The sequence below is a fragment of the Mustela putorius genome, unplaced genomic scaffold, assembly GCF_011764305.1.
Source record: "Mustela putorius furo isolate JIRA1106 unplaced genomic scaffold, ASM1176430v1.1 tig00000139_pilon_pilon_pilon, whole genome shotgun sequence".
Taxonomy (NCBI): domain Eukaryota; kingdom Metazoa; phylum Chordata; class Mammalia; order Carnivora; family Mustelidae; genus Mustela; species Mustela putorius.
In genome coordinates, this window is record NW_025421293.1 from 13,383,081 (window position 1) to 13,409,833 (window position 26,753).

At 48.1% G+C, this 26,753-nt stretch overlaps 1 protein-coding gene and 1 long non-coding RNA gene across 7 annotated transcripts in view; one reads left to right on the plus strand and one right to left on the minus strand.

The window, feature by feature from the left end:
* CARD11 (caspase recruitment domain family member 11) overlaps positions 1-26,753 on the plus strand; it is a 110,902-nt gene that overhangs the window by 45,138 nt on the left and 39,011 nt on the right. Inside the window, exons 1-2 of one of the 4 annotated variants that reach the window (XM_004776365.3) lie at positions 11,359-11,448; positions 26,149-26,282. The exons of 2 other annotated variants lie outside the window; for them this stretch is intronic. In XM_004776365.3, the coding sequence (XP_004776422.1) occupies positions 26,276-26,282 (7 nt within the window). In that variant the 5' untranslated portion in view covers positions 11,359-11,448; positions 26,149-26,275. Of the gene's footprint in view, positions 1-11,358; positions 11,449-26,148; positions 26,283-26,753 lie in introns of those variants that run through there. One more of the 4 variants, XM_004776364.3, reaches the window with a different exon arrangement.
* On the minus strand, positions 6,994-11,191 carry LOC123390707. 3 transcript variants are annotated; one of them, XR_006605279.1, is made up of 3 exons: positions 10,842-11,191; positions 9,944-10,091; positions 6,994-9,720 (listed from the first exon to the last, which is right to left on the minus strand). It is a non-coding gene; the product is annotated as an uncharacterized LOC123390707 (long non-coding RNA). The 3 variants fall into 3 exon arrangements; XR_006605278.1 differs by having other exon boundaries at positions 6,996-9,498; positions 9,593-9,720; positions 9,944-11,184; XR_006605280.1 differs by having other exon boundaries at positions 6,996-8,405; positions 8,770-9,720; positions 9,944-11,181.

Sequence of the window (26,753 nt, forward strand, 5' to 3'; positions counted from 1 at the left end):
TAAAGCTCAATCTTGAGTTAATTTTAGTGTCCAGCGTGAGGTAGGAGTTGAGGATTATATTTTTATGTGTGGCTGTTTAGTTGTTCCAGCATCAATCACTGAAAAAACTCTCCTGCCACTTTCTAATTGCTTTGGTGTCTTTGGCAAAAATTAACCAACTGTGTAGCTATTTTTGGACTCACTCCTCTGTTAACTGATAACGTTGCCTATCTTTACACAGCAAAACACACTGTCTTGCTGATTGTAGTTTCACAGTAAGCCTGGACATGATATCTGTATATAATATATGTTATAATATAATAATTACATGTTATTTAAGAATGTAGTATATAACATATAAATGAATATGTAATACATAAATTTATAATTAATATATATTAATTTATATCCTATTCCTCCAATTTTGTCCTTTTTTCCCCACAAATTTTCCTTGCTGTCCTACATGAATATTACAGTCAGTTTATTCATGCTATACCAAAAAAGCTCTTTGATATTTGATTGAAATGTTCGCTGTCATAGGTAAATTTGGATCCTAATTAATGATACCGAAGTGTCTTCCTGTCTATGAACATTGGGTTAGGTCTTTCCAATTGGTTTAGGGTTTCTTTCTTTCTTTCTTTCTTTCTTTTAGCAATACTTTGTAGTTTTTAGTGTGGACATTTCATACATCTTTCATTGTATGTAAATCTATAGTATTTTATGTTTTTTGATACTAGTTTTTTTATTTTTGTATATTGACCTTGCATCCTGTGTCCTTGCTAATTTATGATTAATTGAAAGTAGTTATTACTGATACTCTCGTATTTTTTTTACAGATTCCTTTGTATTTTTTCTGTACAAAATTATGATGTCTATAAATAATGGCAGTTTTATGTCTTCCTTTCCAAACTTCCTTTCCTTTATTTCTTTTACTGGCCCTAATCCACATCTAGAAATACCGGTACAATGTTGAATAGAAGTGATTCGTGTGACTATCCTTGCTTTGGCCCCAATGTTAGAAGGAAAGCATGTAGCCTTTTATCATGAAGTATGGTGATAGCTGTTATCAGCTTGAGGGAAATTCCTTCTATTCTAGTTTGCTGAGGGTCATTAATATGAATGAGTTGAATTTTACCAACTGATTTCTGCTTCTATTGAGGTAACCATGTGGTTTTTTCCTCTAGTCTCTTAATATGATGAACTAGTGGTTGATTTTTGAATGTTGAACTAACCTTGCATTCCTGGAAGCAATCCCACTTGGTCATGATGTAATATCCTTTCTATATATTTCTGAAATTTTGTGCTAAATTTACATTAAGGATTTTTGCATCTATATTCATGGAGGGTACTGTTTTTTTTTTTCCTGTACTTTTTTTGGTTTTGGCATCAGCATATGTTGGGCACATTAAAATGAGATGGGGAGTACTACTTCTCTCTTTTATGAAAGAATTTATAGATGTTATATTTATAAAAAGAATTTGTAGGTGTTATTTCTATCTGAAGTGTTTGGTAGAATTCACCAGTGAAGCCAAATGAGTCTAGAGCTTTCCTTGTGAAAGAGTTTCTGATAATGACTTCAGATTCTTTATTAGGTAGGCTGACTCAAATTGTCTATTTCTTCCTACGCCAACTTTTGAAATTTGCATCTTTTGAATAGTTTTTGTCCTTTTATGCATAAAATTTGTGGGCATAAAGTTTTTCATAATATTCCCATAATATCTTCTCAGCACCTGGTGAATCTATAGTTAGTATCTCATCTCTGTTACTTGAATTATTTTGTTTTTTCTTTTTTTTTCTTAATCAGTCTAGCTAGAGGTTTATCAGTTTTGTTAATCTTTTCAAACAAGCTATTTTGTTGACTTTTTCCATATTGCTCTTATAGTTTCTATCTTATTGTTTCCCACTCTTACCTTTATTGTCTCCTTTCCTCTACTTACTTAATTTTACACCATTCTTCATTCCTGATATAAACCTTTAAAATTATAAATTTCTGGGGCACCTGGGTGGCTCAGTTTGGTGGGCATCTGCCTTCAGCTCAGGTCATGATCTTAGGGTCCTGGGATCAAGCCTCACATCAGGCTCACTGCTCAACAGGGAACCTACTTCTCACTCTTCCTCTGCCTGCTGCTCTGCCTACTTGTGCTTCTCTCTCTCTTTCTGTCAAATAAATAAATAAAATCTGTTTTAAAAAATTTAAAAAAAAACATAAATCTCCCTCTAACCATTGCTTTAGCTGTGTGCCCCAAATTTTTGACATTGTGTTTTTATTTCTATTCAGTTCAAAATATTTTCAAAATTTCCCTTTTGCTTCTTCTTTATTTAGGACTGTATCATTTAGGACTGTATCATTTAATTTCCAAATATCTAGGGATTTTTAATTATCAATTCTAATTTATTCCCTTTTTCCCTAATTTATTTCCCTTTTTCTAATTTTTCCCTTCCCTTTTGCCTTAAATTTATAAATTTATTCTAATTTATTCCCTTTATTATATTTTATATAATTCTAATTCCTATAAAGTTGTTGAGATTTGTTTTATGGCCCAACATAAAATCTTAGTGAATGTTTCATACACACCTAAGAAGCACCTGTATTCTGCAGGGATCCCGCTGTTGTTACCTGTTGTGTTTTGTAAATGTCAGTTGGGTCAGGTTAGTTGGTAGTGATGTTCAAATCTTCTGTGTCCTTGATTTTTATCTACTTATCCTAACAATAACTGAGTGGGATGTTGAAATCTACAACTATAATTGTCAGTTTGTCCAACCTTCCTTTCAGTTTTGTCCATTTTTTGCTTCACATGTTTTGAAGCTCTATAGTTAGATGCATACATATTTAGAACTGTTAAAGCTTCTGGATGAATGGACTCCATTATCTTTACAAAATGTCCCTCTTTATCTCTGGTAATACTCCTTTTCTGAAGCCTATTTTTAGGATACTGGTATAGCCATTCCAGGTCTGATGAATAATGTTTCTATGTTTTTACTTTTATCTTACTTATGTCTTTATATTTAATGTGTGTCTATTAACACAGTATATAGTTGAGTGTTTTTTTTTAATTCACCCTGACAGTCTCTGCCTTTTAATTGATGTGTTTAGTCCATTTACATTTACTGTCTGAGTCTTTTCTTTATGATGCATCCATTCTTGGTTTCATTTTTCCTTCTTTCCTGCCTTTCTTTGGATTAATCAAGGTCTTTTTTGATGTTCCATTTTTATCTCCTCTGTCGACTTGTTAGACAACCTCTTTGCTTTATTTGTAGGTGCACAGTTGCTCTATGGTTCATATAACGCACCTTTTAACTTGCTACAATCTACCCTGCACTTATATAGCTTTATGCATCTAGCATAAAGACTTAGGATGTATGCTTTCATTTAACCCCCCTCATTCTTGTGTTATTGTTATTGTGTTTTCTACATATGTTATAAAGTACACAATAAGTTGTTTCTACATGTGTTATTGTTATTGTGTTTTCTACATATGTTATAAAGTACACAATAAGTTGTTATTTTTGCTTTAAATCATCAGTTATTTTTAAAGAAATTAAAAATGAAAAATAAATGTATTTACTTACATATTTATCATTTTTGACACTCTTCAGTTCTTCATGCAACTTCAAGTTTCTGTCTGGTATCATTTGTTTTCATTCTGAAGACTATTCTTTACATTCCTCATACGACAGGTCTGCTGTGATGTATCTTTTCAGGTTTATATCAAAGAAAGAGCTTTTATTTCATCCTACTTTTGAAAGATGTCTCCCCAGATAAAGAATTCCTAGTTGACTTTTTGTTTCAGCACTTTAAAGATGTAGTTCTATTTTCTTCCCCCTCACATTGTTTCCCATGAGGAATGAACGGTAATTCTTATCATTATTCCATTGTATAGAATATCTCTTTTTTCAGTTGGCTTTTAAATTTTTTCTCTTTATATTCAATTTCCAGCAATTTGAGATATTCCTATTATAGTTTTTTATTTATTTTGCTTCAAGCTCAGTGAGTTTCTTGAATCTGTGAGTTGATATTTTTTGTCAAAAATGGAAACATTTTAAAAATAATTTCTCTCCCCCAATTTCTCTTTCTCTTCTCCTTCTGGGACTCTAATTACATGAGTGTTAGACTATGTGATGTTATCCCACAATTCACTAATTCTCTGTTCAGTCTTTTCAGCCTTTTCTTTTCCTCTCTGCCTCAGGTAGATAGTTTTTCTTGCTCTATTTTCAAGTTCACTGATGATTCTGCATGTCTAAGTGGTTTTTAAACCCATCTATTTGAATTTATAACTTATATATTCTAATTTTTACATCTAGAATTTTCATGTAGCTATTTCTTGTTTCATACCTGTTTTGCTCTTGTGCTCATGTTTTCTTTAAATTTTGACATATTTATAATAGCTGTTTCAAAGTCTTAGCAGGCACATTCCAGATCCAAAAATAAAAAATTATATTTCTGTAATTTCCGGATCTGTTTCTATTGACTTTTTCCCCCTTCTGGTTATGAGTCAAATTTGCCAGCTTATACACATGTCTAATAATTTTTTTTCTTGAACTCTGGTCATTGTGAATACCAAGTTTCTGGATTTGATCATGAATCATGATAAGTTTTGATTACTTTATGTATGAATGGGCCTAATCCTTTTGAAACTTATTGTTAAGCTTTGTTAGGTATATCTAGAGCAGTCTTTATTCTGGAGTTAGAGTAGATCTACTGCTAAGGTAGAGATTTTCTGGATCTCTGAACTCAGTGAAGTTTCTCTGGTCTGGCTAGTTGGAAGTCTGACATCTCTCAGTCCTGTGTGTCATCTGAAATTTATCAGTTCACAGCCCTGTGATAGTTACTGTCTGCTGCACTCATGGAGTCTTCCATGTGTAAGTATAGTTTAGTATTTAGCTTGTGTCTGTGTCTGTGTCTGTTAGTTGCTCTTGGTATCTCTCCTCCCAAACTTTAGACATCAACAGCCCTGAACGCTGATCTTCGTCTCCACGGTTTGGTGAACCTGCCATCCTCTGGGATCCACCTTTTTGCCCATACTATGTAAAATGCATCCAGGCAAAAAGCCAGAGCAGTCCTGAGGCCTGCCTCCTGAATTTCTCTTCTGTTATGGTCATCCTGAGCCACCTGTCCCAATGTCTACAAATAGTTATTTCAGGTATCTTGTCACTTTATAATTGTTTAATATTTTTGCTGTTATTCATGGTGTGTTACTTTTTGCATACCTCATGACTGATCTGAATTCACCAAGCCAGATAAGAAGGTATTATAAAAGATGAGCAATGATTTAGGATTTATTGTAAGTAGAAATCATGGGGCACCCTGTCCACAAGAAAAGACTTTAAGTATACCCAAAAATCTTGTTGTATAAAATATTGGAATTTTAGGGATGCCTGGGTGGCTCAGTTGGTAAAGAGTCTGCCTTCAGCTCAGGTCATGGTCCCACAGTCCTGGGATCGAGCCCCACATCGGGCTCCCTGCTCGACGGGGAGCCTCCTTCTCCTCCCCCTGCTTGTACCCTCCCTCTTGCTGACAAATCAATGAATAAAATCATAAAAAATAAAATAAATTTTTTTAAAAACTGGAATTTTATAAGAAATACCTGAGGAGCTTAATCCTACTTTGCAGAAAAACCCTTACTTCACTTTACAGAAGAACTAGCTACAAGTAAATAGTGTTCTTCCATGATCCATTGGAAGGTGATTGTTGGAAGAGATAGGTAATGGACAGCAGAGCCCAGGTCCCTAAGTTTTAGAAGTTGTTTCCAGGTTGTTGATTAGAAATGAAGCCAGTGAACCACTGAGCTGTTGCATTGCATACATAAGCATCTAGGGCCCACAGCAAGGCCAGGACAAAGTGAGGGCCACTGAGGTATGAAGTATAAAGACCTGGTCCCACATGGGGCTCAGTCACCTCTAAGATCTGAATGAATGTATTGAGCCAAAATGGGCTTCATCAAAGGCCAGGCAAGGTGTGAGCTGTGAGAGACCAGCACCCGTGTCAAAGAAACGTTCTAGAAGACTTGGATGGGGAGTGAACAGGCAAGTCAGCAACCCGCGTCTCTGCCAACAGTGAGGACTGAGCTAGGACAGCACTTACCCGTGTCTGTGTGAGTCACCCAGTGAGCTTGTTAAAATGCAAGCTCTGACTCAGAAGGTCTGAGATGAGGCCTAAGGAGCTGCAGGTCCCACAGGCTCCAGATGGTGTCGAGGCCGTGGGACAGCACTGATGGGGGAGGGATTTCAGCCCGTGAGCCAGGGTAGTTCCTCACATGGGCAATCAACTGATGCTTGTGGTGTAGAGGAGACCGTGGTGCTAAACCCAGTAAATGGAGACAATAGGGTTGGATTTACCCAGCATCGTTTACCCATGACATTTAATCCTTAAAGCCATCTGCACCTGCTGGGGCTGACAGTTATACCTGAGGGGGTTCAGCCTCTAGCATCCCAGAAATCTCAGCGGTGACCCTAGGAGAATTTCCCCCAGAGCCACAGGAGCTGAAACACGTGCTATTCCTACTGGTTCAAGTTCTCATATGCCAGCAGAACAGAAGCATGCTTCAGTTAAAAAAAAAAAAAAAAGGCAAGCATGAAAACAACCCTAAAAACTCTATTACCTTCTGCCATAAACTTTTTTCTAGAGTATCGTACTGTCACACAAGTGTGCCTTGACTGCAAACTCAGTCTGAAGTTTCGTGCTGGAGATCCCCTCAGGAGGGAAGGAGACCCTCACATCTAACAGATGTTTGTTTGGGGAATCTGTGTGTGCGCCATGACCTCTGCTTGATGGACATACTCTCACACCATCCACACACACCTGGGTCTTAGACACTGGCGCAGGACACATTTGGTTGATGACAGCATTATTTTAGCACCAACCGTGTGGACTGGGTTTCCATGTTTCACCTTCAGCTTCTTGAATGATGCTTGAAATAGTCCGTTTCTTCGCAATAGGACTTCAGATCTTACTGAGTTCTGGACTTTGGGTTTAATGAATGAATCCATCCAAGGATATTAATAATGATGGCTCCCATTTATTGAGCACCTGCTATATTCCAGGCACAGGCTTTAGAAATACATTCCATCATCACTAAAATTCCACCAGCTGTGAGCATTATGCCTATTTTATAGATAAACTATTTATAGATTATTTATAGACTCCATTTTATAAAAGTTAAACTGAGACCAGGGGTAGTTGGAGGAGCAGGTGGGTGTTGGAATTCATGTGTTTGGTCAAGTGTGAATAGCCCCAAGTGTCCAACGAAACAGAGTAACGGGGCTCTTCCTTAGCTTTAGTTCTTTTTCGTTCAGCCTCTTTCCAGTCCCCCCCCCCCTGCCGTGGAGACACAGCCAGGCCAGAGTGCCCAGGAACTTCCCACCAACCGGAGGGGACATCCTACCCGCATCCCAGTCTCTAAGTGAGCAACCCCCACCCCGCCTTAGTCCTTCCCGCTCGGAGTCTGCTCCCTTGCTCTCCAGGCTTCAGGGGTCGTGGCGAAGGGCAGAGGGAGAGGCAAGGGTTAACAGGTCCACAGGTTCTGTTTAATGTGGGGCGGTCTTTTCCTGCTCTGCTCCTGCTCTGCGGTCTCCAGGCTGGCTTCTGTGGCGACTTCATTAGCAGCAAGCTGCTAATTAAATTTCATATTTATGGTCAGAAAATAAAATCATTGGACCTTTTGGAAACAGGATTTTATGAGTTTTGGCTCTGGCAGCTGAGTCAGCAGTCAAGGGCCTGCAGTGTTTAGAACTACGGTTTCAAGGCGGAGATAAATTAAACAAATAACACAAAGGGGAGAGGTTGAATCCTGCGTCCTTGGGTGGGCCCAAACGAACGCATTCTGGGGCCGTAGCAGGACAGACCGGGGCCTCCGGGATGCAGCTGATGCCCCAAAGCGCCACTCCACGTTGGGTGTGTTTTGTGTCTGGGTCCCCTGCCCCCCACACCGCGCAAGGCTGTTATTACAGAGCCGGATGTTTTGCGTTGTTGTTGGGGTTTTTTTTTCTTCTTCTTCTTTCTTGCCATAGTAGAGAAATCATTCTTCACCTACAGCTCAGACTTGAACCTCCTTGGGTGTGCGTGCAGGAAGCTGCTGGAAGCCACTTCCTCTCACGTGTCACTTAGCTCCTGCCACCTCCCCTGGAGGGGCTCTGGGCACCTCTTCTCAGCGGCTGCCCGTGACGATACAGCTCCCTCTGCCTTTCCATGCAGGCACCCCCACCCCCTGTGTTGCGCCCCTGATGAGCCCAGTGGGCATCTCCCCATTGAGTCCAGGAAAGAATTCTACCAACCCCGTGCTGGTCTCTCTGGTGGGGAGTGTCTTAGACTCCCAGGGACAGAAGGACATGAAAGCACTTGGCCCTACCCTGCAACGTGGTTGGACCCCCTTTCCCCTACCCTCATCCTGGCTCTGGTGGGTTTATCTCTCCTTAGAAAGATCCGCTTTCTGTGCAGGACAAAGAAAAATGGGGCATGATGGAAAGTCCAGGGTGCAGAGGTAGAGAAGACCGGAATCGGTCCCTGTGCCTCCCCCACCACCCCGTGGGGTCTGGGCCCTGGTGTCCGGACCCTCTTCTGCAGCATGAGGGTAAAGCGACCTATCCCACAGGGCAGGCATGGAGAAGGCCACCTGCGGGAACGCCCGCGGAGGGCCCTGCAGACACCAGGCCCACCATTTGTGGGTAGCATTCATTCAGCAAGGGCTCCCTTCCATCGGTCAGTACTCACGTTCGCTAACAGGGGATTCACCCCTTGTTTCAAGGGGTCTGAAATGGCACCAAAGACCACTCCTGGGTCTGAAATCCCATTACCTTGCGCTCTGACCAACTAGGACGGAGGCTTCGCCGTGGTGCTTCCTTCCCATCGATTTGCCAGCGAGTCCGGGAGTCGTCACTCAGTTGACAGTGTCCTGGTGATATTCACAGCATAGCAGGTAGAGGGAGGCCCTACTCCTTTGGGACACACACAGGAGCCTTCTATCCCAGGCAGAGCCAGCCCTAAACCCTCCCCAGAATTCATGTGGGGAAGCCCTAAGCCCCTGTGGGGTGGTATTTGGAGGAGGGACCTTTGGGAGGTAATTAGGGTTAGATGCGGTCATGAGGGTGGGGGCCTTGTGATGGGGTTGGGGTCTTACAGGCAGTGGAAGAGGTAGGGGAGCTCTCTCTTCATGAGCTCAAGGCAAGGAAAGGCCAGGTGAGGACAGCATGGGAAGGTGGCCATCCGTGAACCAGGAAGAGGTCTCACCAGACACGGAACCCACCAGCACCTTGACCTTGGACTGCCCAGGCTGAAGAACTGTGAGAGCTGAGTCCCTCTTGTTTAAGCCCACCAAGTCGGAGGGGTGTTGCTGTAGCAGCAGAAGCTGACGAAGACATCGTGTGGCCTCAGGCCAATCCTACGACTCCCCCGAGGCTTGGCTTTGGGTGGTAATGTCAGCTGCTACACAGGACTGCTGGCCCGTGGCAGGATTTGCCGTTAAGCAGGACTTCCCTTCTGTGGCATTAGAGTAGGGCTCGGCTTTCAGAATTGGAGGGCGAGAACTGGGAAGAAGATGGACCCAGCTATTCTTCTGAAGGTCCTCCCCTGCCCAGAGAGGGGGACGTGCTCACCTCCCTCCTACTCCTTTCCGCTCACCCAGCAGTGATGCCATCAGCACCTTGAACATGGGAGCACGACCAGGAGATGCTGCAAACCCCTTTCTGTCCTCAGGAGGGAGGCTGGGCCATCCCTGATGGGAGATCAGCTGTGTCCAGCCCTGAGTGCTGACCAGATGTAGGCACTGAGCTCGTGTTCTCCAAACTTCACCTTTTCATCCTCACACCCCCAGTGACACTGGCATGGTCATTGTCCCCATGTGACAGTGGAGATACCGAGGGCTCAGAGGGTGCCCTGCAGACCCAGCCCACCCGCCGTGCCCAGAGGCTGACCAGAGTGAGCTCTGTGCATGAGCTCCCTGACCGTTGGCTTCTGTGTGTGACCACTCACCCGCTCGGGCTGGAGGGCAGGACCCCACGGCCACCTTGGAAAATGGGCGGTTTCTTACGGAGCTGATGGTACCCCGACGCCATGACCCAGCAATTCTAATCCCAGGTATTTATTCCAAAGAAATGACAACACATGTCCATATGAAGATCTGTGCGAGAATGTCCCCAAAAAGAGAGCTTGGGACACCACCCAAATGTCCACTGAGAGGCAAACAGATAAGCTGTGAGGCGCAAAAGCCCGTGACCATGACACAAATGCATGCCCCTCGACATGCTGAGCACAGCAAGCCAGGTCCTAAACAGTGCATTGCATGCTTTTCCGTCTTTCGGTGACAGACATCCCAGGACTGGTGACCCCGGAGGGTGGGAACACAGGATGGAAAGGTCTGTGAAGGAACTTTCTAGGGTGTTGGCCACAGTCCACTTCTTAACTGGTCATAAGGGGGTCTTCTTTTCAGAACTCACTGCACTGGGTACTTAGAATGCGTGGGGCTTCCTGATCTCACTGCAGTATTTTAGGAAAGTGGAGAGGGTCCAGAAAGTTCTGTGGTGATCCACATAGGCTGGGACACAGGAGGGAAGCTGAAGCAGTGTGGGACTCCGCCGTGTGGGGCCAGGGCGCCTGGGCGGGGACGCTCACCCAGGTGTGGAGGCGGGGCGGGGAGCTTCTAGGAAGGGGGCGGGACGGCCTTGCTGGGTCACCGGCGTGTGCGAGCGTCACCTGGACCCGTCCACCCACGGCTTCCGTTGCCCCCACTTCCCTGAGAGGACATGGCCCTGTGTTCCCCCAGGGGAATGGGGTGATCAGAGCCTCCCCCCCCCGCTGGGCAGCCCACAGGGTAAGAAGGCAGAGACACGGGTGGTCAGAGAGGCAGAGGGGAGCCGGGTCCGTCGCCTACCGTGGACGTCTGGATGGGATGTCTGGAGGAGAAAAGAGTAGGATGGGCTGTTTGGCTCCGGGCAGCTTGATATGAGACTTGCGGGAGCATCTTCCCTGGAATGTTCTAGGCCAGCCAGGAGTCCTCCTTGGTGGAGGTCACAGGCAGGAGGTTGCGGTGTCCCTGGTGAGGTCTGGGACGGCGGCAGGGGCCAGCAGGCAGGGAGAGCACAAGTGATGCCAGACTCCTGGCCCCTCCTCCCTCCACTCCGGCACCCCCATCCCCTCTGCGCCCCAGCGGCAGACGCGGCCCCACCTGCCAGAGAGAGCAGCGTCCCCTCCGCGTCTCCCAGCCTCCCCCTCGGTGGAAAGTCACCCACAGACTCTGCTCAGAACAAAAATAAAAAGGGAAGTATGGCAGCCCCCCAGCCCCCACCTCTGGCCCTGCTAAAATTAGAGGCGGCCTCCGAGGGGGGTGTTGTGTGGGCTTCCGGGGAGGCCGCTGGCTCCCTGCAGCATCAGCACTTTCTGGGGGCCCTGTAGGCCACGCACCGGAGGAGAGGGAGTTGGAGGGGACCACACAGAGTCCCCCCCTAGGCAGACCCAGGACCGAGCTAGTTTTCAAGCACGTAAGTATATTTTCTGACTGGCCGGTCCTTTTGCTTGGAACCATGTGGGTGCAGAGCTGGGGAAGCTGCGTCCTTGTCAGGGAGGGCTTCTGCAGCAGACTGGGGGCTGCTGGGCGACCCCCCCCCACCCCCTACCTCCTCCCTCTTGCTCTCGTCCACAGCGTGTGTCTCACGGCTTCACGCATATTCCTGTCCATTTCTGAACTTCTTAAACAACACGGTGTGGCTCCCGACCCCCCGGTGCTGGGGCGACTCTTTGATGCTGTCATGTCGACTGCACAGAGCGTGGAACGGAGCTCAGAGAAGGGCCCTCGATAAATGCCTGGTCGATTTGGACCAGAACGCTCCCATTATTGTGTGCTGGGTTTTGTTGTTCTTTTTTTTTTTTTTTTTTTAACTTTCTTCTGACGGGGCGGGGGCCGAGGGCAGAGGTGTGGGCGTGAGTGCACAGAGAGGTACCCAGGCTCCCCGCTGGAGGGGTCGGCAGCCAGAAGCCCCACAGTCTTGCCCTCCGGGGATCCCCGCCCTCCCCAGGAGCTCCTAGCAGCCTCTTCTGAGCTTTAGTAAGATAACATGTGCAAAGAAAGAACCTGTTGCCGAGGGTCCATCAGCACGTGAACCCGAGGTCCAACCCCTGCCTGTAGCCAACACAGAGGGAGAGAGAGAGAAGCTGGAGCCTGAGCCCAGCGAGAGAACTTTGATCCAGAACCCAGGGCGGAAAAGCACAGCGGGGCATGAATGACTTTTCTGGGAGGCAGAAGGACCAGGGCCCAAGGGGAAGTCCTCCCACCCCTTGCCCCCGCCCCACCAGCATCTCCCCAGGGCCTCAGAGAAGGTTCCTCATTTCCTACTAAAAGGCCTCAAGAATCCCTTAGGTCCTGCTGGGCTGAAACTTTTGTAGTCCTTGGGCTCTTGTGTTTATCAGACAGTCGTACCTTGAGGGGATCAAACTGACATCACGGGTTAGAAAGAAGGCAGGGAGGTCTAGGAGGCATCCTTGAAAACAAGAGACAGTATAAGCGCAGGGGTGTCTCAAAGTCTCGCAGCGGGTGCCATTCCTCCATGGAGAAGTCTCCTGGCCTGGGGACAAAGGCCCGCTTGGCCAGTGACAATCGCAGAGAGCGCCAGGCAGCTGGCCTTCAAGCCTGGCTTTGCAGACGGACTTGTTCCCAGCTCCCCACACAGGCCCAGAGAGGGTCACAAAATCAGCTGGTTCCCTTGTCCCCAGCAATCCACGCTCACTCTTAACAGCCCTCGAGTCCGTCCTGATTTCCCGTGTCTGGGTGCAGTTTTGACAGGCGCCTTATTTAATTAATTATAGGTGATCAAGTCATTTGACACAAGCCCCCCCCCCAAAAAAAAGGTTTTCTGATTGCATCTGATTTACGAGCTTTCGCTTTCATGGACAGAAGCTAGTGATGGTCTCTGAGTGTGGAGATCCCCAGATTCCTGCCCCTGTTGCTCTCAGAGGCTAGGCAAATGTTTCCACCCCACCGTGTAGGAAGCACAGAGAACATCAGAAAAACACGGGTGGTGTTTGCCAGCACCCAGCAGGGGAGAAAGTGAAAAGAGACACCCACCAGCCTCCAGCCCCGACAGATTCATTTAAAGACACTCTTACTTAATAGCTCGTTAACAAGGAGAGACGCACACAAGACAGAACTCCCCTTACAAGGAACAGCCGGGTGTGTTAAGATGCTTTGCCAAATCCTCGTCCCATTTACCCTCTTATCCCGCACAAAGGAGTGGAAAATGTGAGTTTCCCTCTGTTTCTTTTACGTTTCAAGCTGCCTGGTGGCTTTAACACAGGTGAGCTGGCCTACGGGAAATTGCTTAAGTTCATGTGCCGGTCGCCGGCGGTCGCTCCCAGGAGGAGGGACGTGACGGTTCCACGGACACTTCCACGGAAGCAGCCCTTCCTGGCCGGACCCCACTTTCCCATTCCCGCCCCCCCACCCCCGGCCGGAGCCCACCCCCACTCGCGTCCGTCCCATCCCTGGGCCGTGCACCTGTGGGTTATTTAACCCGCTGTGGGGGCTAAAAACCATGAGTTCCTCTTCCCTTTCCTCCGCCCTCGTCCTCTCTACAAACCCGCACGCACCCCGGCTGCTTCTGCTGCCTCTGCCTCCCTTGGGCCTTGTCCTGCATTTCCTGCAGGCAGCGTCCCTCCGCAGACGTCACTCCTGATTCCCAGGGGTGCCTGGAGGAGGAGGGTGCGTGCGGGCCTCGTAGGCTTGACTCGGTCCCTCAACCACCCTCAGGTCCCCCCCACCCCGCCACCAGGCCCTGGGCCTCTTACTTCTTCATCAGAGTTGATAGTACCTTCCCAGCAAGGACCTGGCACCTCTCGTGTGCTCCAGAAACTGTAGCTGTATTTATTTATTTGATCTGATTTGAAGGATGGAGGTGAAGTTCACATAACCTCCACACCCCTTTTTATTTTGTTTTTAAAAGACCTTATTTACTTGAGAGAGAGAGAAAGCCCAGAGGGAGAAGGAGAAGCAGGCTCTCTGCTAAGCGGCGAATCCCACACAGGGCTCGATCCCAGGACCCCAAGATCATGATCTGAGCAGAAGGCAGACACTTAACTGACTGAGGCACTCAGGTGCACCCCCGTTTGAAAGTGAACTATTCAGTGGCATTCCGCACTCTCCCCGTGTTGCACAATCACACCCTCCACCTAGCTTTGAAGCATTTTCCAGCACCCCCAGAATAAAACCCCTTCTCTGCTAGCAGTCACCCCTCCATCTCGGCCAGTCCCCATCCCCTGGTAGCCTGTCGTCCACCTCGTTTCTGTGTCTGTGGATTTCCCTCTCCTGGACATGGCACATAAACGGGATCACACAAAACGTGGTTCTTTCGGGTGTGGTTCTTTTCCTCTGTGTGAGGTTTTCAAGGTTTGCCCGTGGTATAGTGCAGATCAGCACCATGTTCCGTTTCGTGGCTGAATCGTATCCCACTGTGCGTATAAATGTCTTCATTTCTGGAGTCAGTGGCTTGGAGGGCTCGGGGCTGTGAGGACCAGGAAGGAAGGTGGAAGGGGGGGGGGGGGGGGACCCCTGCTTGCCGCCATGATGTCGCAGACACCAGAAGCCACCTGCAGGCCTGTGAGGCTCTCTACCCGCCACCCTTGCCCACCCCGAGGCCTGTGCAGCCGGAACCCTGAGCAGCCCTCGTCCGCGGGCATGTTGAGGACAGGAACGTCTCTGGCCTTCCTTCCTGAGCTACGGTTGGCTGTGCCCCAGAGCACATTATCACAATTAATTACTGCCAGCCCTTGATTATCCGAGGTGATAGGGGGCCAGAAAACAGAGCTAATTGAAATGTGAGGCTATAGGGGCTGTGGAAAGGAGGGGCCCTGATGCATGGGGGAGCTGTTTATTTTGCAGTTAATTGTAAGTAAAGGGACCCTTTCTGGGTCCTTTCCTGCTTCTCTCTCCCTCCCAAAAGCCGGATGTTTCATTGGAGGCACAAACTTATTTTGCTCCCAACATAGTGGTTCCTCAATAAATACATTGTAGCTGACTTACTGCCCCCCCCACCTTGCCATCTCTGGGCAGACCCCCCCGCCCCAGCACAGGAAATCTGACTGGTTTGAATTTCACCTCTGTGCTGGCGGAATCTGGCAGGGACACGCTCATGGTTACAATAATCTGTTACAATAATCTGGGGAAGGAAATAAGAGTGCTGGAGGTAGGCGCCGAACATATTCTCCCCAACATGTCTGCAATAAGTGGTGACGTTTCGAGACGTGCAGAAAGAGGGGAATGGAACAAATCAGGTTTCTGGAACCCCCACAAACTGGGTCATTGGTCCCAGAAGGCTCCGGAGGCCGTGGTTTGTCCCGGAGTCCTTTGTGAGCGAGCAACTGTGCTGAGCGGCGAGACACCACTCTCATTTTGCCACCCAGTTGAAACTAACAACCACGGACGCGTCCCGCAGCTTTCCATCACCGGAGTCTTGATTGTCCCTTTTCTCCTGGGAAGCGCGAGCCCGGTCTAGCGTAATCCTAGATTAGGTGACTGACGCCCTCCGCGAGACACACTGAATTTGCAGAGGGTGGTTTTTCCAGCCCTTCTGCACCATAGCCATCTTTTCTGACACTCTGCCCACCTCCACTCCCGCCGTCTGTTGTGGGTTTTGTCAACGCTCCATTCTTTCCCCTCCTCTGATACTGCATGAGTGCCCACTGCATGTCAGACACCCACAGTTTCGTCCAGAAACGTGTCCCCTGAAGGTCAGCTAGTGACCTCCCACAGGACCAAGAGAGGCCCTCAGCGTTCTCCAGAAAGTGCTGGCTGGTACGGGGTTAGCAATTTTCCAAGAAGGAGGCTTCCACACCGAACGGATTTGCAGCATGCCAGTGGCTAGCACGGACTGTCTGCGGTGACGCAGACGGCCCTGCAGACTCGGACCGTGCCCCAGGGAAGGAGCACCCTGCAAAAAGTGACTGATATCGTGTTCTTCCCGACAGAACGTGAGGCCAGCTGGCTTTGCCGCAGCTCTCACCCAGTCGGGGTGGGTTGTGACAAGATAGCTCTGTCCCTGCAGGTCAGAAATTGGACAGAGTGTGGATTCTAGACTTCTGATCCGTGACTGATTGAGAGGCTGAGAGAGATCGACGCTGAGATCCAAATTGCAGACACAGCAAAGCAAGCCGGTGCCAAAGAAGGGCGTGTGAGCCAGTCCACAGGCTGTCGTGAAGACCCACACCACGTCTGCAGACACAAAGGTCTTCCCCCGCCACAGGGAGGAAGCTAAAACGAGGAAAAGAGAGAGCGCACTTATGCATTGGAAATCAATCCCTTTATAAATATTAAACGCCCATCTGTGCAAGCTCCTGTCTGGACCGCAGCGTGGACCAGGGAAGAAAAGAGAGGGATCCCTTCCCGGAGGCCATAAGCAGCACAGTGGACATAAGGAGATGCCAACAGCGCTGGGCGGGTGAGATGCAAACCGGCGGCCCCGACAAAACGGTTGAAGACAGATCTTTGGTGTTTTTGTCTAAGTTCTGTTTGGCATGATTGCACAGGACATCCGGCAGAGACCCTGTTTCTAGCCAGAGTTTGCCGTTGGCTTCCAAAGGGCCAGATTAAGTGATATTGATTAAGTGCCTACCGTGTGCACAGCGGCAATCCTAAGATGTTAGCGCTGCTTGTCCAATTCTACAGACCGAGAAATGGTGGTAGTGACTGGGGGAGGGGCTCAGAGAGGTTAAGCAACATGCCTAAGACCGCATAGCAGAAAACGGCAGAGCTGGAACTCATACCCAGGATCCCCACTTCAAGATTAGATGCCTTCTGGGGCTCCTGGGTGGCTCAGTGGGTTAAGCCTCTGCCTTCGGCTCAGGTTATGATCTCAGGGTCCTGGGATCAATCGCCGCGTCGGGCTCTCGGGCTCTCTGCTCAGCGGGGAGTCTGCTTCCTCCTCTCTCTCTGCCTGCCTCTCTGCCTGCTTGTGATCTGTCTATCAAATAAATAAATAAATACAATCTTTAAAAAAAGAAAAAAAGATTAGATGCTTTCCAGTAGGACACACAGTGTTAGTTCCTTATGCAAAGATTTTTTTTTTTTTTGACTAGACTTTCAGTTTATTCAGAGTAGAATTCCTTGATTCTTTATGTGCAGATCCCATCTTCTCCAGGAAGGGGGGGATGTCACCTGACATCGACAAGCACAGTGCACTTTGACCTCTCAAGGACAGGCTCTACATCCTCCTTGCAAATGCAACCCCAGCGCCCCAGCTCTGTAGGCGTACCCCAAAGACGTCTGCAGAGACCGCGCATCTAGCAAAGGCCCTCCCTCTGGCTCTTCTGCTGCTGTAGCCTGCAGACCTGTCCAGGGGACTGATGTCGGAGAAAGTACAGCTCTGACCTCAAGCCTCGAACACCGCAGGGTAAAAATAAGAAAGTCTGAGGTCCACATACCAAGCTGCTTCCTGCCTCAGTGGTCCCACCAGCCCCAGAGGCCTTTCGAGAAGACGTCTGTGGGAGCCCCTGCAGCCGCGGGAAAGCAGGAGCCTCAGGCCTCTGAGGGGCTGCCCTCCAGCAGCAGAGGCGGCCCCACTGGTTTCACTTGGTGCGGTCCACTCAGACTGTGGCAGAAGCATCGGAAAAAGCCAGAGGCAGGGACACCCTGCCCCCAAAGCTACCTCTCTCTTCCCGCAGGAGGAAACCTGAAATCTGCATGCTTCTAGATACCAGCCCGCTCCTGATTGAAGTCATCAGCAGAGTCCTAGTCAAACGTGTGGAAACGTGTTCAGAAGAGTCACTGAGTTACCCATCCTCATGATATTTCACAGAAGGCACAGCCCCATGAAAATACAAATGCATTTTTGGCTGTTGACCGCATGGCTTCGGAGTCTGTGTTCTGTGCGCCTTCGAAAGGCAGAAGAGAGAGAGCCCAGATCACCTTGTTGCCGGGGCCTCAAAGCATGCTCGTGAGGCTATAGACCGGCCCTGGGCCCCGGAGATAAGTCCATCTGAGCGGCAGTGTGGCCCGCGTGGCCCGCTGCTCGTTCCCCTGGCCGATCACCGCATTGTACCTCAGAACTGCATTCTCCAAGCAGAGGCTCACCTGCCACCCCGGGCTTCCTTCTTCCTCTTTCTCCCCAGCCTTGCTCCTGCCCTACCTCTTCCCACGAACCTGCAGGCTTCCTTACCATCACCCCCTAGGACCCGGCAGGCTCTGCCATTCTGACCTGGGCTCGCACTCCCCCTGGGGTTGCAGAACCAACCAGGCGACATCAGGAGGAGGTAAACAGGGGAAGATTTAAGGTCCAGGTGTGGCTTGCACAGAACCCTCCAGCCTCGTTCCTGGCCGCTGTCTGCATGGGGCTCTTACTTGATGACGCTGGTGACCTTTTCTGTGAAACGCAAGGGCCCAACCTTTTCACTCAGAAGACTCTCACCACACGCACTCACCCGCCAGCCCCGGGGGCAGGACTCCATCCGTGCAGGATCCGGTCTAGGGCTGTGCCTGCCCCATGTCTGATTCCTTCCCTTCCCACCTGGCTCCCCATTCCCCAAATCAAAAAGGAACTCGTGGTTTCCTTCCGCTTCTCCCGGGCTGGAATTACATCTCCTTATGATTCATGCACCGAAATGCACTCTGTGTCCCGTTTCTGCGCGGTAGAAACCCCAGGCATGCGGGCCGGACTCTGGAAGGAGCCCTGTTTGTTCGCTCATCAGGCAGATGTGCGCAGAGCTCACCACAGGCCGGCGGCATGTGCCTGACACTCCCCGTGAGCATCACACAAGCCCTCTCAAGGAATCACAGCGGGTGTGCAAATGGGTGATGGCGAACCCGGGTGGAGAGCACAGGAATGTGGGTCTGTTCCACAGCAGGGACTTGGGTTCCACTGGGAGAGGTCGAAGCAGGGCAGCTCCATGGGCTGACCATATCCCCAGCCGTCATGCAGGCCATCTTGGCTAACCGATGACTGAACACAGTTCTGAGACAATGGAATGTTCTTATCATAATACCTTAGACCATTAGAGCTGTTACTTTAGCAAATGTTAGCGTGACTTCAAGCCAGGTCTCAGCCTGAAGCCTTCAGAGGGGCCCGCGGACGCTCTGAGTTTCTCCCAACCCAGAGAACAAAGCGGCAGCTGAACAGTGAAGACTGGGCACCCGGATAAAGCAGAGGGTCTGTCTTTGAAATCACAGAGGGCTCCGGGGCTGGACTTGGCTGGTGGGTACCATGACGTCACCGTGCCCGTAGCAAAGGCCATCTGCTGACCAGGCTTCCGAGAGAACGGCATTTCAGGATCGCCGAGGCCAGGGCTCTCCTTGGCCAGCCCCAGAGCAAGACCATGCTTCCCAGGTTTGGCCAAGTGGCCCAGCCCCGGCTCCCGGAGACCGTCAGCGCTGTGGGAGCACTGTGTGCCGGGCTCCAGAATCCAGGTGCTTCTGAAGAGCCAATGCAATGAATTGATATGCATTTCAGAACAATTTAAACCTGTTTTTCCTGGAAGTGCTTTGTTTCAAAAGCTGCTGTGCAGCACTGATGGGAAAACGGGAGCTGGAGGGGGGCAGTATTCTTTGCTAATGCAAGAGGTGTGTGCCCTTCCCATGTTCTTTGCCACGGTGTGTGTTAGAAGCTGCAGGAGAAGGTGGGGTGTGTGTCAGGCCTGGGGACGGGAAAAGGGTGGTGTTCGCTGTGCTTTCGGTCTCTGGCTTCAGTCAATGCCTCGTGCTCCCCACCAACCCCGAACCCTGATATCTACTGATGCCTCCCTTCTTCCTTCCTAAAAGATACCAGGTCGACACAGTTTTATTCACAGAAACCATGGGCCCTTTGCCCAGATTACCTGAAAGTAGATGAATGAAGCCCCTAGGGGAGCTCCAGGTGTGATTACGGGTGGCCTGGTCCCCGAGGAGATGGTCAGGGGAGGTTGGCGGTGCTCTGGGATGACGGCGAGGAGCTTGGCTGTCATGTGAGCTGGGGCTGGTAGGAACCTGGGGGACAGTGGGCTTCTGTGGAAGAACGAGAGCTGAATGAAAGAACAGAGAGATTCCAGTGGATGTGGTGGAGGCTGGAGACATGACTCGAGGCTGAAAAAGCTGAAAAGCGTGGCTCAGGGCTTGAGGCAGGATCTGTTCGTCACATGTCCTGGACTGTGCCTTATCTCCTCACGGGCTGCCGACCCCTTGGAGGGCACTCTGCTCGTGGGCGGGCGGTCCTTGGTCCTTACCGATCTCTTGCTTACTCTGGTTTTGGATCTAGAAAAAAAGGAATCAGCACAAACGGAAGAAGCAGTCACTCAGATTGTGGGCCTCAGAAGTCTGTTGCTAGGGTTCATAGGACTTTCTTAGGAGGCTTGAATCGCCTTCGTTTGAGACAAAATCAGTTTTGTGCATAGTAGGGATTTTATTCTTCTCATGAACCAAGAATTCAGAGGTTAAGCTTAGACCCAAAATGCCTGTGGCATCCTACTGTGAAATCTTCCACAGCCATACTTAGAGTGTGACCTTTGTCTTCATGCTCACAAAATAGCTGCTGTGCAGCTGAACATTGCATCCACTTTCCAGGTATGAAGACGAGAACAAATCAAAGGCTCTTCTGCCCTGATTCTGCCCCAATTCTGCCCCACCCCTCTACAGAGCCCTTTAAACATCTGCAGAAACTTCTGCTTCCATCTCATTGGCCAAAACTGTGTCCCATCTAGCTGCCAGAGAGGTGTAAGCATAGTTGTTCGAGGCTTCCCACAAAATTGGGACTGTGCTGAGAGAGAATGGATGTTAGGTAGGCAGCGGGTGGGATCGGCCACTCCACTGCGAATTTAAAACGATAATTGCTGCTTTCAAAATACATATCAGGGAAGCTCTGTTGATTGCTGTACAGGTGTTAATTGATGGGGAATACTATCTTCTTAATATTTCTGTTGAATGAGCTGAAAGAGATAGGTTAGAAAGTTACCTGGGATCCCAGGGAAGAATCCTGTAGGGGGGATATTTCTTCCTGTTTCTCTACATGTCCTTTTTATAGGAGTGGGGGCTGCAGGTGGCAAGGGCCACGGCGGGGGGGCGTTTTGGTCCTTTTCTATAAAGCTTCATTTCCAGGGCTGTGAACATGTAGATGGCTGGACCAGCTCCTTGGTCCTTTCTAACAAGCCATAGACCATCCTTTTAAATAATCTTTTTCCTTTTTTTTTTTTTTTTTTTTTTTGCCAGAAATCCTTTCAATTAAATGGAGGTTTCTTTGGAAAAATGAAACCCTCCATCTCAAGTCTCTCACTCCAATCATCCCTGCAAATCAATTAAGCCAAGATACATCTATTTGACTGACTGCTGACCCCCTTCTAGTTCCAGAGCTTTTTCTCTGGGGCAGCTCTTAGGAGAGAGGAGGTATCTGTCCCACAAACGGTTCTTTTCCAAAGGGCTGGCACTCCCTGTATTTGAAATAGTAATAGCCTCTTGTTTATCTTATTCAGGATGTAATTTTTTTTAAGATTTTTATTTACTTATTTGACAGACAGAGATTACAGGTAGGCAGAGAGGCAGGCAGAGAGGGGGGGGGAAGCAGGCTCCCCACTGAGCAGAGAGCCTGATGTGGGGCTCGATCCCAGGACCCTGAGATCATGACCTGAGCTGAAGGCAGAGGCTTAACCCACTGAGCCACCCAGGCACCCCCAGGACGTGATTTTTATTTATTAGCCAGTATATACTGAACAGCTCCTAAGAGTAAGTTGTCATGCTAAGTTCTATAGGAGATGAGACAGACGTGGGGCAGGTCGCTGAGCCTCCCTGAGTCTCTCTTCTATAAAATGGTGACAGTGGTACATGTCTTCTAGTGTATTGTAGGAAAAGAGATAATCCACATGGAACATTTAGCACAGTGTCTACCTAGAGCTACACCATGGACATTTTCGTAGACAGCTATTAGAGGATGTGCTCCCACTGAATGAGGGAATAAAGCCATAAAGAGAAAGATAGAGAGCCCAGGGAGCCAGGAATCAATTGCTGGATAACATTGATGCTAATTAGCATAGATGCATATGAAGCATAGATGTTCTGCTTAATAAATGTTAGTTGTGACCACCGCTAGTTTAATTAACATCAGATGAGTCGGAATCAATGAGGGCTAAGTTGGAATCTTTGGCCGCTTAGTGGCAAGTGGGATCTCACCCCATTATTTAACTCTCTGATCCTACCTCGTTCTCACAGAGTGGGAATAATAAAATCTAGAATAATAAAACCTACCTAACGGAGCTCCTGGGAGGCGACGTCTATGAAACACACAGGCGGCACTGCCGGTGTACAGACAGGGGCGCTGTCCGACAAACGCTGCGAAAGGTAGACTGTGTTAAGTGCACAGAGAATGGAGATAACTCTTTGATTCTTTATACTTAAATGTATCGTCCCTGTTTCCAGCTACTGACATATGTTAATTTTTGCTCATTTATTTGCCAGGATAAGATAAGTCTTGCAGAGTCGCAATGTGAAGTAGGCTTGTAATAAAAACATCTGTTCTCAGTCCTGATCCCCAGAGGCAAGCACTTCTGACTCTTCATTGTTGTTTGCTTCTGTTACTTACCTCATTTCTAAGTAAAGGGTTTGCATGGTTATTTACAGATATAGCCTCTTCAAGGCGTTCTTTATTGACATACTCTTAGGTAGAGGAGCATTTAGCCCTCTTCTGAGTACCCCACTCCACGCCTCTCCCCTTCCTGCATTCTCTCCATGCGTTTAGATCACAGCTTTATGTGTTACATTATTATCACTTAGGTAAACATTGTTTATGTTGGGGGCAGGTTGTATGCTGTGATGATGTCTTTTCTTACCTTTTTGTTTTCTCCTGGAGTTAATACTGCCTTTTTTTTTTTCATTTGTTGAGGGTTTGTTATTGTTTTGTTTTGTTTTTTAACATGCCTGTCCTTCACTATTTTTCCATCTGACTCACAGTCCTGTCATTTACCCGACAATATTATTTCCTAAATTGTGAAATATATCAGAGGACCATTCCATTTTCCCCCTGGCCACCTCCTGCTAGTGGGCCCTCCGTGATCCTGTCACAATCTTGGCTAGCTCCTTCTTGCTACCTCTCTCTCATCCTGGAACTTTCCTTGCTGCTTTGTCCAGTTTTTCTGTTTTCTGAGCTCCATACCTTCCTCTTTACTGCTTTTTTCCCTTCATTTTACTGGAACATATCCTCTAGTAGCTTCCTAAGGAATGGTACACGGGAAATAAATGTTTAGAGTCGGGAAGCCTTGTTGGCTCAGTTGGTTAAGCTTCTGTCTTAGACTCGGGTCATGATCCCAGGGTCCTGGGATGGAGTCCCAGGCTCTAGGCTTCTCTCTTTGCCTGCCACTCCCCCTGCCTGTTCATTCTCTCTCTCTCTTTCTCTCTGACAAATAACCAAATCTTTAAAATAAATAAATAAGTATTTAGAGTCTTTTGCCTTTAGGAAAATAGTATCATTCTATTTTCCTGCCTATAGTTTGGAGGGGGGGGAGTTTAATAGAATTCCAGGTTAAAAAATATTTTCCATCGAAAATGTGAAGGCGTCACTTCATTGTCTCCTAGCTTCCAGTATTGCTGTCGAAATGTCTGATGCCAAACTTACTCCTAGTCCTTTGCCTATGACCTGATGTGTCCTCTCTGGAAGCTTTTAGGGTCTTCTCTTATTTCCTGATGACCTGAGATTTCACAAAGAGGTTCTGAAAAGGTTCTTTTGCCACTGATGGCAATGAGCACCCAAAGGGCCATTTAAATCTGAAGACTTGTGGTCTTGCATCGGGAAACACCTCTAATATTATTTCTCTGATAATTTCATCCCTAACTTTACATGCTAGCCCCAAAAGCTAGACAAGAAAGGAAACTACCTCTGCACTCTCTTTGCAGGATTTCTATTAATTGGATATTAGACCTATTAACCTCATTTCCCCCACCATTTCTTATCTTTCTTCCATTTAACTTTTTATTAACTTCTTTGGAAGATTTCCTCAAATTTGTCTTCCAAACATTCTATTGATAAATTTCTGGTATTTTATTTTAATTGCCAAGAACTCCCTCTCATTCTTTGTTCCTTTTTCATAGCATCCTACTATTGTTTATAAAACAATAAGATGCAATATCTTATTTAATTTCAGTGGATATTAATCATCAGGTTTGGGGTTCTCGTTTTGAGGGGTTTTGTTTTTAATTTTCTCTTAATCTGCATCGTCTGCTTCGTGCAAGTTCTTTGTAGCAACTTGTTGCTTTTGGTTTCTTCCTTTCACATGAAGACTCTCCTCCAACATCAAGTGATCCTTGGCTCTCTGTTTATCCTTAAGTAGGAGTTGACAAAAGCAGTGTGTACAAGTTCTGCTTGTCGATTTAACAGCCTCGCCGTAGGGTGAATGGGCACAGACTGTGTTTGAGTAATACACTAATAACTCACTAAGCAGTCGACTTCCAGAAGCAATCATTCTTTGTAACCCTGAGCCTATAGCTGCCCTCTTAGAATGCATTTGGAGTTCTCTGTTAAGTTTGCATGTAAAAGTGCTATTTCAGGGAATGTACGTACATATCCTTTCTGGATCCCAGCCCTTCTAAAAGCAAACTTGTCTCTTTTAAAAGGTGATTCTAGGGGCTGTGTGTGCTAAGTCAGAGAAACTTGGGTCCAAATCCTGACCTCTGTGCTAATTATATGACCTTGAACCTCTACCAGGTTTGATTTACTTGGTTATAAAATGGGGATGATGATAGCAATAATAATACGAATCATACTGCCTATCTTGGAGAGTTTTTGAGGTTGCTTAGTTGTGTTTAGCAAGGGCCTGGCACATAGTAAATAATCTATAAGCCTCAGGGATGGTGTTTCAACCATCTGAATGTTACACCAATAAGCTAATCTCTCAAGAAACACGTCCTGTATGTTTTTCCGACCTTGTGACCAAGTTCTTGAGGGTGTCGTCCAAACTCTAACAGCAGAAATAGAAAGTTCAGCCTCGTCACTGGTTGTCTTGTGTCTCAGTTTTTCCAACCAGCATTGACATGTTGGGTAGCTGTACAACCCTATGGAAATCCGGTTTTCCTTTCTTATAACTAAAATCTTTCTTACAATTAATTCTGTAAAAGCCTTTTCTTCTGATTATGAAAAAAAAAATGTATGTCCTCCTGCTTGTAAATGCAAATGAAAGGAAAGTATAATTTCCCTTTGCCTTTGCTTATCGGCCTGCTAGTCTCTGCTGGGGCCTCTCGCTCTGCAGATCCCCTGCTCCCCTGGCCCTCGCCTGCAGAGCCAGGCGGTGGTGGCCCCGTTCCCAGCCGCAGAGCAGGGAGGCCACAAGGCAACGAAGGAGATGGTGTCCTCCAGAGAAGCATGTCACTGCCACCTCCCCAGGGCAGAGGGCCTGTGACAGCTCACTCTGATCTAAGTGGACGCCCGACAAGAGAAGCTTCCATCAGCCCTGGGAGATCTGGTGTCACCTGTGATTAATCGTCAAAGCTGAAACCAAACAAGCTCCTGATTAAACAGTGATGTCCCAGGGTCCCTGTCATTGCCGAATAAGAGCGGTTGGTCATGAACAGCTGCTTAAAGTCCCCACCACCGGGATCCCAGCTGCCATCGGGATAGGTGTCAGGTCCCACCTCACCTTCTCTGGGGTTGTGCCTCACCTTTCCGCCTCCCTGGCTTTCCTTTCCCGGGCTCCCAGAGTGGCCAAGCTGGGCACAGACGACAGCGTTGTCAGTCACCATAAGGAACACCACCTTGGGGAAATTACGGTGCATGCCATGGTGTGTTCCTGCCCAAAGCCATGGCGTGCTGGGGGCTGAAGACGTAATTCACAGGGAAGGGAAGTCTTCTGGGCTCAGGACGGTGGTTTGCCACTTTTGACCTAATGAATTTGTGGCTGATCAGAACGTCTCCACTCTGCAAACACTCCTGCCAAGGACTTTGTAAAGACCTTCCACCCTGGCCAGGACTAACCTCAGAGCTACCACTGCCCTTCTTCCCAGTCCCAGAGGGCTCAGGACCTGTGGCCCCTGGCCTTCCAGGCTGGCCCTGGGCTGCGACAAAAACCCGTCTCCCTAGCAGCTCCTGGCCATGGTCCACTGCGTCACTGCTACCGGGAAAGATGGGCACCCCAGGATTTTCTGGCCTTTTCTTCCAAAGCAGGGCATCACTCTGATGCTTGAGTGGTTCATTTTCTCTCTCTCTCTCTCTCTCCAGCCTCCGCCCTTGTGCCAAGTCAGATTATCTTTCCTTTTATAGATTCTGGCCATCGCAGCTCTAGATCCCGAGGAAGACTGGCTCGGGGAGGGCCAGGCACCAACCTGGAGGCTCAGAAGTCGCACCTCCATATCGGGACGGTGGCTGCTGTCTACTGAGCACCAACTGTATGCCAGGTACTTGGCTTGTGTTACCTTCTGTATTGGAAAACAAAACAAAACAAAACAAAACCTCTGAGTGAGGCTTACCTAAGACTTGACAGGGGCGCAGTGGGGGAGGTCCTAGGCAGAGAGAGGTGTGTGAGCAGGTTTGGTGAAGAGCCTGGGACACAGTCAAGAGGAGAGTCTGGGAGCCAGCAGGAGCAAAGCTGAGCAAAATGACCCTTTCCATAGAACCTGCCCCAGGACCCTTGAACTTGCTTTTCCTGCTGTTTGTAAAAAGGCCCATGGGATCTAGGCTCTGACTCAGGATTGAACACCAGCCCCCACGACCCCCAGTGAGGACTGTGGGGACCGTGACATAGAGCAGGCAGGACCACCCAGCACCATAGGCCATCAGGGCCTCAGCGTCTGAGGGCACGATTCTGGGCAAACTCTTTCCAAGGAAACTGCCCAGAATCAGATACCAGCTGCCGGTGGATCCATCTC